The sequence below is a fragment of the Thermothelomyces heterothallicus genome (assembly GCF_042370625.1).
Source record: "Thermothelomyces heterothallicus CBS 202.75 unplaced genomic scaffold P884_scaffold_1, whole genome shotgun sequence".
NCBI classification, from domain to species: Eukaryota; Fungi; Ascomycota; class Sordariomycetes; order Sordariales; family Chaetomiaceae; genus Thermothelomyces; species Thermothelomyces heterothallicus.
This window is the reverse complement of record NW_027192562.1, coordinates 3,364,760-3,376,154: the sequence shown is the minus strand read 5'-3', so window position 1 is coordinate 3,376,154 and position 11,395 is coordinate 3,364,760. Positions and strand designations below refer to the sequence as shown.

The window sequence follows — 11,395 nt, the reverse complement described above, 5'->3', positions numbered from 1 at the left end:
CCCCCCCCCCCCCTTCTCCCATACCTCTCAGCCCTTCTTGTCCTGACCTGCGGCTGACTTGTTCTTCCAGGCCTCACCACCTGCGCGTTCCACCCGGACGGCAACCTCTTTGGCGCCGGCACACAGACAGGGGACGTCAAGGTGTTCAGGACGGATACCGGGGAGCAGGCAGAAACCTTCCGCTTGGGGACGCCGGTGCAGACGCTCGTCTTCTCCGAGAACGGCTTCTGGTTCGCCGCGGCTGGCAAGGGCCAGTCAACGACCACCATTTTCGACCTGCGCAAGTCAGGTGCCGCGGCTCAGGTCAAGGAGCTACAAACGGGCGATGCCCAGGCGCTGGCATGGGATTACACGGGCCAGTACCTGGCCACGGCTGGGTCGACTGGTGTCACGGTGCAGATGTACATCAAGAGCTCCAAGTCATGGTCCGAACCGCTCCGGACCAGTACCCCTGCGACTGCCCTGTGTTGGGGTGCAGAAGCCAAGACTCTCGTCACGGTGAGCAAGGAGGGAGTCGTGTCGGTCCTAGGAGCCAAGGAATAATCGTGGGCGATTGGACACCACAATGGTTGTTGGGATGGGGATGGCTTTGTATTTTGTTTTGTAAGAGTTCTGTTGTGCTGGGCGCCTGAAAACGTGTTTGATACCTGCGCTGGAAGAAGATGATTATTCCAATTCAGGGTGTTGTGCAGATCTGCCGCTTTCCGTTGCTCAGGGGAACATTATTATTATGTTGTTCTTACGCAGTAGGCAGAGAGACTGGCCTGGCTCGCTTGGTTTGTTTTGAACAACGCGTAGCAGGCAGCGACAGCCGTGTGCAGGTGGCGAACCATACTCTCGGAGGGATCCGCAATAGTTATTCTGACAGCCTCCGACGCATGCTTTCCCTGAAAAGTGGGTCCTGATCAGGCACATGAGTGGTCTTTGCTAACGTTTAGTTATTGTGCCGTGCACGGCGTCTCGCCAGGGCGAAAGCGGCGAATACCGCACACCACCAAACGCCCGAGGCCACGGCCCCAACTTCATCTCACTCGCCGCGGAGTCGGAAAGGCTGCTCTTTCAACGCGGCATAAGGCACCCGAAACCCCTGCATTTGCTGCCTCTTTAACCACTCTTCATTCCTTTTCCCCGGGTGCTTCGGTCGTCATAATAACTCTTGCCCCGCACTCTTTCGGACACCTGCACCTCTTTCTCCTCGAACCCGCACAGGGGTCCCCGAAGACGACCGATTCCTTTCCCAAAACATCGTCGCCAGCCATTCAGGCCCAAGGGCTGTCTGTTGCCTCCTGTTTGTCACCTCGACCATCGGGACGGCACCGCAACGTCTTTTCCCCAAAATATCCTTTGGCGCGGGCTGTGGAATGCGCCTTCAAGTGCACACAATTGAGCAAACCTCGCAGCACGAAGGAGAGCCCAAATGGATCGGCACGACCCCATCGACCTCGAAGGCTTGCCTTCAGATGCGTTTGACACCGAAGATTTCGACGGTGACCAACCGCAGACCGTGAGCGACCGTTCGAGTTCGCCTGCCGAGTCATCCCCGGTGCCCAGTGACGATGACGAGGTGGAATACTCTGACCCGGAGCTGGATGAGATCGGAGGAGTAGGAGACGAGGCAGATCACGACAGCCAGGAAGACGATGATTTTGAGGTTCAGGACGAGGACGAGGACGACACCGACGACGAACACTCATCGTTTGATCTCGAGAACGATGATGCGTATGATTTAGTACTAGACGGCGAGGCGGTCCTAGACGAGCTTTGGGCCGAAAGTGCGCGCGATTGGGGTTTTGGCGGAGACTCGGAGCGAGAGACCTCCAACGAGCCACCTTCTGCAAGCCCTAGCGCAGGCCACCGGTTCGCAGGACTACTTGCAGAAATTCATGCTCGCCGAGACGCCGAGGGCGATTCGCTTTTTGTCGACCGAGGCCCCAATATCCTTCCGCCACTGGAGGAGCTCATTTCGAGCGTCAGACGTAACCACGCACGTGCCCTCGGTTTGGCCTCCGAGCTGCACTCTCATCTCTTTGGTGGTCAGGAAAGGACCTCTCGCGGCTCGTTGGGAGGAGCAACAGCGGGGCCTTCACGGGAGAGCCATCGTCAGAATCATCGCCAAAGTTCTCAGCGAACGCCGCAGGGCCCAAGTCGAGAGCGGGCTAGGATGAACGACAACCGACACAGCAGCTTGCGCGATGAACTGATTGAGGTGGAGGTGCAGCCATCACGGGCGCCTCTACGTCGCAGTCGGAGCCCTCCCAGGCGGCAGCCGGAAGTCATCGATTTAACTGGGGAGCCGGATTCACCTGAACTGCCCAGAGCTGTTGTTCCACCGAGAGGACCGCGTGCGTCAAACGCGCCCGCCGCTGGAAGGAACCCGCGCCGGCACGCGTCCCTCTACCAGCGCACCCCTTCTCTCTCGCGCACCGACAGCAGCATTCTCGGAAACCAGACGAATGTAATCGACCTCACCTTAGACGACTCCCCCGCCCCACCCCCGCTGCCGCAACAGCTTCCTCGTCGCAATAATCCTGGCAATTCTCCTCACCATCGTCACCACCACAACCATCAACATCGGCACCGTCATTCGGCCCGCGCCCAGGCCAGCGATCTGGGTAACCCCGGAGGGTTCGGCGCTAGGTTTGCAGGGATTATCAGGAACCTCGACATCATTCACCGTTTTGGCTTCGGTCGTCAGCCCGAGGTCGAGGTGCAGTTCATCGGCGGCCGAGGCCTCAACATGGACAATCCGCTGGGGGCCAATATCCCCAACCTCGACTACCGCGTCAACGGGAGTCATTCGGGTGGCACTCCCAAACCCGACCATGTGCCGCCTCCCCCCCCGCGCGAAGGCTTCACTCGTGACACGGGCAACCCCGATGATGTGGTTATTTGCCCGAGTTGCGAGCAAGAACTAAAATACGACCCGGATGCCGGGAATGAGAGCGGCGTGCGGCCCGCCAAGAAACCTCGGACCAGGAAGGATCAAGAAGAACACCACTTCTGGGCGCTCAAGGATTGCGGTCATGTAAGTTCACTGTTGCAATGCGCCTGGTCGCCTCTCTTCGTTGTGTCCTTGGACTAACTTGCTCCTTTTGCAAAGGTCTACTGCAAGGACTGCTATGAGAACCGGCGGGTGGGATCCAAGAACTCATCGGTACGTTTCCGGCGGGATCCCGAGAATACCCGGAAAAACCTCTGCGCCGTTGAGGGCTGCACCTCCGAGGCCAACAACAAGTCAAACTGGGTCGGCCTGTTCGTTTAAACGAGCCTTTCTCTGCTCTCGGCTTGGTTTCCACCGGGAAGCACACGGGCTGTGTGTAGTCGTTTAGCGGGGGCGTTTCTTTCGGTATCTGAGCCCTTGGCGTTTGGCCCCATGGTTGCGTCCCGAGGGCCCGGACATGGCAGACGTGGTGAACTCTTTCAACATCTGGATTTGGCACTTCTTGCTCGTTCGGTGGTCATCGTCTGATCTTCGACTCTTGAGACGCGCATATAGGTCGCGTCGAACATGCGTTATGGGAGGATATCTATCATGGCATGATCGGGCGTTGGGTCACTGGGCTTGGGGTCACTGGGTCACATAATGGCAACGGTGGAATGCCTAAGCGTGGATGGAGGTGGGGGGGAGCATAGAGGCGTTTTAAGGATATGTGTTTCATTATTTTTTCAACGCTTTGTACCGCTGGCTCGATCCCTCTCAATTACAAGTTTGGAGTCGGCCTTCCCATCTCATTTCTCCCACCTGTTCTTCTCTCCGACCACTCGAGGTAACCAGGGCTTACTTAGAGGCCCGACATATGCGAGGCCTCGTATGGTGGTGCGGTGTGGGCTGCCTTGGCTCAAGGGAAGTGACGGCGGGTCAGTTAAAGACCCGGACAGCGCATTCCAAAGGGCTTGCTCTGCACAAACAAGCATGTGGTGGTTGGTATCTTCGGTTGAACAGGGACCTTGGTGGTCGTCTCCAAACATTACATGTTACATCATCTGAATATTCAACCTTCCCTCGAGCGTTGTGGGGTCGCTCGCCTACCCTCGTTCGAAGGCTGGTTGCTCTCTCCCTTGACTCTTTTTTTTTTTTGTGTCGTCGCATTCGAATCCGGCGTCTCCGTCGCTGACATTTCTGCAGAGTTGCCCGGCCATTTTTTCAAGTCCGTCTCGCCTTATCGTCGGCAAATCCGTTGTTACCTGATACTGGATAAGTGATCAAGCCATTAATGATGGGCAAGGTCGTTGAGCGTTGAGATAACCAGCCCCAGTAGACAGTGTGCCCATTGCCCGGGTAGAGCAAACGCAGGCCGCCACAGTCTCACTTGTTCCATTGATGGGAGGTGGGCTACTCCATTTAAAGATGCATCAACACAGGATGAACACCTTCCTAGCACCGATATTCCATGCCGCCCGATTCTCCAGACCCGAAGGTTCGGTGAAGCTCGCCTAGTACAGGCCCATCCATCTATGGCTTCTTGATCAGCTCATAGCTACACAGCCTATTGCCCGTTTCCACATTACGCCATGATATATCCCCTCCTGCCCCTTGACCTGCGCTCCGCAAGCTTAACCTCCCCCGTGCTTGCTTCTCTCCTCCTCAGCTTCGGCAGCGTGATGTATTGCTCCGGATCTTGGGGTAGCAGCTGCTTGAAGATGGGCTGCGATCCGACCGACCGCTTCTGCAGCTTGTCCTCCATCAACTGATGCAGCCGCTTCGTCGTCAAGAACTGGCCCGCTCCCACCGGCCGGCCGGCCCCTCCACCTACCACTCCTTCTTCTCCTCCTCCTCCTCTCCCTCGTCCACCATTGCCACTATTTTTTCCTCCCGCTCCTCCTCCTCCTGCTCCACCACCTCCCCCTCCTCCTACCCCTACATCATCATCTTCGTCGTCATCCACAGCGCTATCCACCGACGCAGCCCTCGACTGGATCCTCGAGGACGAAGACGACTGCGGAGGGGGCACCCACTCCTCGAGAACCTCGCACATGGCGGCGGTCATGTCGTCGCTCGTGCTCGACTCGAAGCCGCAGGCGGCGAAGAGGTGCTTGGTGTAGGCCTCGGCGCCCGGCGGGGGCTGCCAGTGGAGGTGGCGCAGGCTGGCGCCGCCGGCGGCGCAGCAGTCGAGCACCAGGAGCACGTCGCACGCCGCCGACAGGATCGGGTCGCGGATCGCCGACCAGGGGACCGAGGCGATCGGACGGAGGCGCTCACTGGGTTCGGCTATGTCAGTACGTTCGTTATTTTTCATTAAAAAAAAGGGAGCGAGTGAGGCGAAAACAAAAATGGGGAGGTGGTAGATAGCGGGCGAGCAAGGACGGACTATTTCTTGAGGAGGTTTTGGCGACTGTCGAGCCGGCCCTTAGTCGCGTAGGCGCCGCCGGTCAGGAGGGCGGCGTACAGATCGGCCGCGGCAGCTTTGAGCCACTCGGCGTTCTCCGGGTGATCGTGGCTGGGAGTGAGGGAAGAGTGTCAGTGAGCAAGGGGAACATTTTCCGGGTGATCAAAAGGGGGACAGGAATAGAAAGAAAGGAGGGGGGAGCTAACCTGCTAAACACCAACTCATTGTCGTCGTCCATCGCCCCGTGGCCGTGGTAATAGATGATCAGCAGCGTATCGTCAGCCGCGTAGCGAGCGCAGAACTGCTTGATCTTGGTCTTGAGGCTCTCGACGGATCGGTGCATCGGGATGAGGTACTCGTGCACTGCATAACCGTACCCCTCGAGGGTGGCGCGCAGCCGGGCGGTCTCTTGCTCGAGGGAGACGTACTCGGTCTCCGGCTGCGCCGTGTAGTCCTCCAGCCGGAGGTCGTGAAACGACCAAGTAAGGATCAGGGCATGCACGCTGTTGTACTGCGGCTTGGGCCCGCGATATCTGCTGTTGGTTCGTCGACGTCGGTGCGTTAGATCCTCCCCCAGGGATATGCCAGCTATTGACATGAGAGGAACGCTTGGACTCACGAGTTCGCCCTATTTCTCGTCCCGGGACTGACCTCCTTCCTCCGAGCCCCTTCCCCCAACATCTCGAAGCTCTCGCGCCTCATCCGGGGCACCTTCGGGTTCGGCAGCCTCTCCCCGCCACCCAACCTCAGCCTCAGATCGTCCTCATGAAGTGAGTTCCTTCCGTCGTCCGAGAATAGGTGAAAGCCCCTCTCATAACCGTCCCGCAGCCCATCCATCTCCAGCTCCATGTCCAACTCTCTGTCCTCCGACCGCGGTCGCGTCCTAAGCCTCTCCCCGTGCCACTCACCCAGCGCCGGGATCCGCGGTTGACGTCGAACCCGAGAGGCGCCAAAGGATGGCGCTCGTCGGGGGGTCCGCCTCAAAGGACGATCGCAGCGGTTGCCCTCGTCATCGTCATCCACATCGCCGTCTTCACTCCCCTCGTCGTCGACCTCGGGCGACGAGTCCGACAGTCCACCGGACAGGCGCGAGAGCGAGAGGGACCGAGCGCGTGGGTGGTGGTGGTGGTGGTGGTGGTGGTGGTGGTTCGCGCGCCAAGGATAGGCCAGGAGACGCTCGTCGCTGCCGCCGAAGAAGGGGGCGGCGGCGGCGGCGGCAGTGGACTTGTCGAGGCGGAGGCGCTGCTTGAGGGATTCCTTCTCCAAGCCGGCCGAGAGAGAGGGCCGCAGGGTTGTCCTGCGGCCGTGGGGGGCGGCGGCGGCGGCAGCAGCGCCAGCAGCTGTGATGCTTGGTCGTCGGGAGCGGGGCCGGAGCGGGAGATCGCCGCCGTAGCCGATCACGCTGGCTGCCGGCCGCCCGCCAAATGCCGCGCCCGAGTAATAATCCGTCTCATCTCCGTCATAGCCGCCGCCGTCGCCGACAAAGGTGAGCGTGTCCCAGGCAGCGCTGTGGTGGTGACCGCCGCTGCCCCCAGTGTAGTCGTAGTCGTAGTCGTAGGCGTGGTGAAGACGGTCGAAGCGGGTCATTTCAGCCGAAGATTCAGCTGCTCCGCCGAGTGAGATCTGTGTCCGTGGAATGACAGTCAAAAGAAAAGTTTCAAGATGTGTTGTGCCCCAGCGCGCGTGTTGCGATTAATAGGGGGGTAGAAAAGAGGCAGACTGAGAGGTGTGTGTGTGTGGATGTGGGGAGTATTAGGGCGGACAACTGCAACAATCTGCAGGGCGAGACTGCCCTACCCCAAAAAGAGATAGATGATGAATATAACAACCTAATTAACCTATGAAGAAACGTCTCGCATGCGAAAGTCGCAGGCGCGCAGGTTGGATATGACGCCTGTTTGTGCGTCAGCGTCAGCCCCGGATTTCACGTCGGAGGCCTAACGGTTTCTTCCTTCCTCAGCATACAGAATACCGTGACAGCATTCGCCGCCCTGGATTTCCCGCCTGAGGTTTTGCAGGCTGCATGTTCAGCATGTCAGGCCGGCAGGGGTTTTGTCGGACCACACGAGTCCCAAGCCACGGCCGTCTGCATTGCAGCCATGCGCGTCCTGCTTCCGGTCTTCATTTCTGCCCAATCGCGGCTGCTTGGCACCCAAGAAGAACGCGCAGCGCCGTCGTGTGGAGGGGCAGCCTCGGGAAGCACGGGGTGACACCGTGACCACAAGACTGAGGGGCTAGGGGGGCTGGAAAAAAGGGATATTCGCATATTCTGAACTCATCCCATCCATGTTGTGCGTAATTTCAACAGAAGAACCGCATCTTTCTCCAACAAGTCTCCAGAATGTTCGGATACAGAATGTTTGGGTATTCGGGGGCCGCATGATATCCTGGCGAATCAGGGTTAGGGCTGGGTACTGCATATACATGATCCAAACCAACTGCCCCTTTCTCGTACACGACCGCCCGGTCCTGCTCATAGTCGGTCGTGATGTCTTCCAAACCGTCATATCTTCATTATCATCTGTCGCGTAGTTTCTTACCCTGTCGTCTCAAATAGGAGTTCAAGGTCCATCGAGTCAAGCTCGACGTCGCCGTATTCCGTCTCCTGGGAGGCTGTGTGCATGATGGTTGGCTGGCTGGCTGCGTCCTCCTTGTGTACATTCGAGGGTGCGCTGTTGTTACTGGTGGTTGGGGGTTTCTGCCGTGGAAGGGTGGCATGTTCGTATTCCCGCCTGGTCGCATCCTTTCTCATTTGGTTCTCCATATTTGGTGGCGGGCTCGCCTTCTGTCTGTCCAGGCCACGCCCAATGCCAACCGAACCGGCCTTTGCCACGTCCTGCTGCGCTTCACGCTCGCGGCGGCGCCTCTCTTCCTCTTCCTGGTACGTCTTGATGCTTCGGTCCAAGGCTAACGCGACTATCCCTTCCCCGCTAGAACCAAAGAAACGGGGCTTTTCCGGCGAGGGGCCCCGCGGTTGACCCTCTGGAGGTTGCCGGTTTTTATCCGATGGTGGCACATACTTGTTGCACTCGAGTGCAGGCTTCCTCTCGACAACACAAGTCGGCGTTGAACAACAACCATTGCCCACGGCACTGCCAGGTAATTGCCTGGTTGCGCAAATGGGACTTGTGTGACGTCTAGCCGTGGAATCTGGAGGCTTCGGCCGATGCTGGGGCGTTGATTGTTGGGCCGTAACACCTGACGGAGAGTGGGACAAGAGCGAAGGTCGCTGAGGGGCCGTTGTTCGTTGCTTGAATGGAGGCGGCCCATTGTTGCTTCTTGGGTTGACCGTCCCGGCACTGCTTGTGGGCTCATCGAGTTCCCGCAAGTCCTGAGACGAAAAGGATAAGTCTTGAGTAGAAAGAAAGGATAGCTCGAAGGCATCGCTCGGCTCTGGTACCGGGGCTGGTTTCCCGGCGACCGCCTTCGTTTGCGTCTGTTGTACTACCGTTGTGGGACGCGGTGGTGGCGCCATTGGCTCTTGGACGTGAGTAACCTGCCGTGCAAGGCGTCTTGAGCGGTCCGTCACGAACGCGGCGATAGGCGGACGCTCGGTATCAGGCCGTGTCGGTTTCGAGACTGCAGGTGGCGAGTCTCCCTGTATCTCTCTTACTTCCTGGGTCGGACTAGGGAGCAGCTCGTCCAGATGTGACATGATAAAGAGCTGGGTGCTTGTAGGAGGTTCTGATAGGAAGTTGCCCTGAGGGCTCCTCGACTGAGCCTTGGCGGCGGAAGTCTGGCTAACCGGCTGGTTATGAGTAGCGGCATTTCGAAGATGCGCGGGAAGGAACTGAGGCTTTTGCACTGTTCCCGCCGAGGAATTGCTGGGTTTGGTTTGCCTGAACGCGGGACCGTTGTTTGGGCTTTGGCGTTGAGGAGTAGCTATGGTATGCTTGTAGGGCGAAGCAAACTTTGATGCGCCATCAGTCACGGAAACTGGCCGCATCCGATTTGAGGAATTGGTTGTCTCGTGCAAGGCTTTTCGGGTCGGTACAGGTTGGGCTTGCGGGGGCCTCGACGAGGGGCGCTGTTGTTGTTGTTGTTGTTGTTGCCGCTGCGAAGGGCTTGCGCGAGCTAATGGATTCGGAGTTTGCGGTCGCTTGTTGATCGGCGGTTTCTCCGGCATTGGCGACATGGCCAGTTGCTTTGGCTGAGGTTTGGGCGTCGTTGCCATTGCCCGCTCATGCATCGTGATATTCAGGAGGTCCCGAGAGGGCGTGTGCTGCCGGACGGATGGGACAACGGGGCGCTTGGTCATCACCCCCTTGTCCAGCCCTTCATCCACGACAACCTCTGAGGGTTTGGTCAGAACCGCATTCCCGGCTGATATGGGTCGGCAAACCACCGTAGGGCTTGCATTCTCCGAGGATGTTGCGGCTGATGTTGGATTCCCGGCTCTTTGCTGTTCCAACTGAGACTCGGTTCGCAGTTCCGCCTGCACAGATGTCGAACGACTTTCGCCCTCGCCGGTACAGGCTTTCGCAACAGGCGGTGGGACCTTAACCGCCTCCGCTGAATTAATCACGGGATAACCTGGAACCGACACCTTTGATTCCGTCGTGAAACTACTCTTCTCGGCCCTCTCGATAGCCGTGACCGCGGAAGGGCCTTCCACTCCTTTCGCGTCGGGAGCTCTCTGCGGGCCGCGATCTTCCCCTTCCTCCCCTCTTGGATCCTGTCCCAGACGCCTCATCTTGCTCTCGCGTGTATCTGTTGCTTCCCTGAACGGTTCTTCTTCGTTGGAACGGTACCCGACAACCGACCCAGCCCCGGTAGCCTCGGCCTGCACAGCAGGTATGTCCACACTCTCCCCTGCAGCGTCGCGCTTCTTGCCCGCGCCGTTGCCCCGGACAAAGCGAGCGATGGTATCCTGACTAGGACGCACGTCGACGAGCGGCAGGCCCTTCCGCCTCCTCTCCTCGAGCGCCTGCTGCTCTTTGGCCTTCTTCCTCTCGCGCAGGACGCGGGCTCGGTTCAATTGTTTCTCGCGCTCGAGTTCGCGGCGGATGCGCTCCTGCTCCTCTCGCTCGATGCGGCGCTGCTCGGCTTTGGAGAGACGGGGCCCCCGTGTGGCTTCGCGGTAGAGCTTCTGGGCCTGCTTCGAGGTCATCGGCGGCTTGCTCTGCGGTCCATTGGTCGGTCGGGACATGAGCCCTTGCATGCCGAGCGGGTTGGGCACCAGGGTGAAGGTGTGCTGGTGCCGGGGCGCCATGGCGACATTGCTGCGGTTGTTGTGGTTGCTGCTGCTGCTGGTGGTGGTATTTTGTTGTTTTTTGGGGTGGGGTGGGCTCGGCGGATGCGTGCCAACGTCACAGGTTTGCAGAGTGCAGTGTTGTCGAGCCCCGTCGATTTGCAGTCAGCCCGCGTCGAAGTGCTGTGAGTTGATACGCGTTGGTGGGGCACAGGTGATGAGGCGCACGGTGGGGGAATGCACTGCAGTGCAGCGCCCTTGACTCCACTGAGAACGCGAGGTCACATGCTTCCTTCCCGACGGCCACCGTCCTGGTAGTCCAAATAGCCCTTTCCTAGGTACTCCCCTACAGCCCAGTTTGGGCAATATTATTGACAGATACAAGTTGGATAGTTCCATCTAAGAAAAATATTAGCTAGGTACCCTGTGCGATTTCCTTGGCAAGATAGGTAGGTCAGTATGCTCGCCGATGCTTGTCGTGAATGATGATTAATTAAGACACCACAGATGCCCTTGCAATTCATTTGATCTCTTCTATTGGCATTGAGGGTCCCAGTTATCGAGCACCTGGTCCGGGGCATACTTTGCCGCATCCTCGTGAGCGAGCTGCGGTGTCTTCCATGCGTAGCAGGTATACAGACAGAATCGTCTCCCAGCTGTCGCCCTTGTCGCCGCCCGGGGGCAGTTGGTACACTCGCCATCCCGGTTTTTTTGCCAGATTGAGTGGCGGGGCTCAGGCTTCTGCCGGATGATGGTTTCCATGTTGGAGATTGCCTGCCGAAACTCGTTAGAGATGGCGGCGATGGGTGTGAAGCAAAGAAGACCTCGTAGATGGTGTTTCAAACGCTGACATGTCGGTACCATATCTTGAAGACCT

General features: G+C 58.6%; 5 protein-coding genes across 5 annotated transcripts in view; 2 read left to right on the top strand and 3 right to left on the bottom strand.

Annotated features, from left to right (window-relative positions):
• The window catches only part of P884DRAFT_282221 (uncharacterized protein), a 3,633-nt gene extending 2,767 nt beyond the window's left edge, over positions 1-866 (top strand). Inside the window, exon 6 of the mRNA XM_069443586.1 lies at positions 71-866. Within this exon, the coding sequence (XP_069302298.1) occupies positions 71-543 (473 nt within the window). The 3' untranslated portion in view covers positions 544-866. The remainder of the gene's footprint in view (positions 1-70) is intronic.
• A 551-nt stretch (positions 867-1,417) lies between these two features.
• P884DRAFT_274545 (uncharacterized protein) lies at positions 1,418-3,262 on the top strand (the record flags this gene model as incomplete). The annotated part of the gene is made up of 2 exons (XM_069442736.1): positions 1,418-3,025; positions 3,101-3,262. 2 exons carry the CDS (start codon positions 1,418-1,420, stop codon positions 3,260-3,262), a joined length of 1,770 nt encoding a protein of 589 aa, XP_069302297.1.
• A 1,243-nt stretch (positions 3,263-4,505) lies between these two features.
• P884DRAFT_274544 (uncharacterized protein) lies at positions 4,506-5,925 on the bottom strand (the record flags this gene model as incomplete). Its single annotated transcript, XM_069442735.1, has 3 exons — positions 4,506-5,199; positions 5,310-5,438; positions 5,534-5,925. 3 exons carry the CDS (start codon positions 5,923-5,925, stop codon positions 4,506-4,508), a joined length of 1,215 nt encoding a protein of 404 aa, XP_069302296.1.
• Positions 5,461-7,389, bottom strand: P884DRAFT_14930 (uncharacterized protein). The gene has a single exon (XM_069437233.1). It carries the CDS (start codon positions 6,912-6,914, stop codon positions 5,943-5,945), a length of 972 nt encoding a protein of 323 aa, XP_069302295.1. The 5' UTR covers positions 6,915-7,389; the 3' UTR covers positions 5,461-5,942.
• On the bottom strand, positions 7,390-10,769 carry P884DRAFT_14958 (uncharacterized protein). The gene has a single exon (XM_069437234.1). The coding sequence runs from the start codon at positions 10,537-10,539 to the stop codon at positions 7,864-7,866; it is 2,676 nt and encodes an 891-aa protein (XP_069302294.1). The 5' UTR covers positions 10,540-10,769; the 3' UTR covers positions 7,390-7,863.
• Between the last annotated feature and the right edge of the window lie 626 nt (positions 10,770-11,395).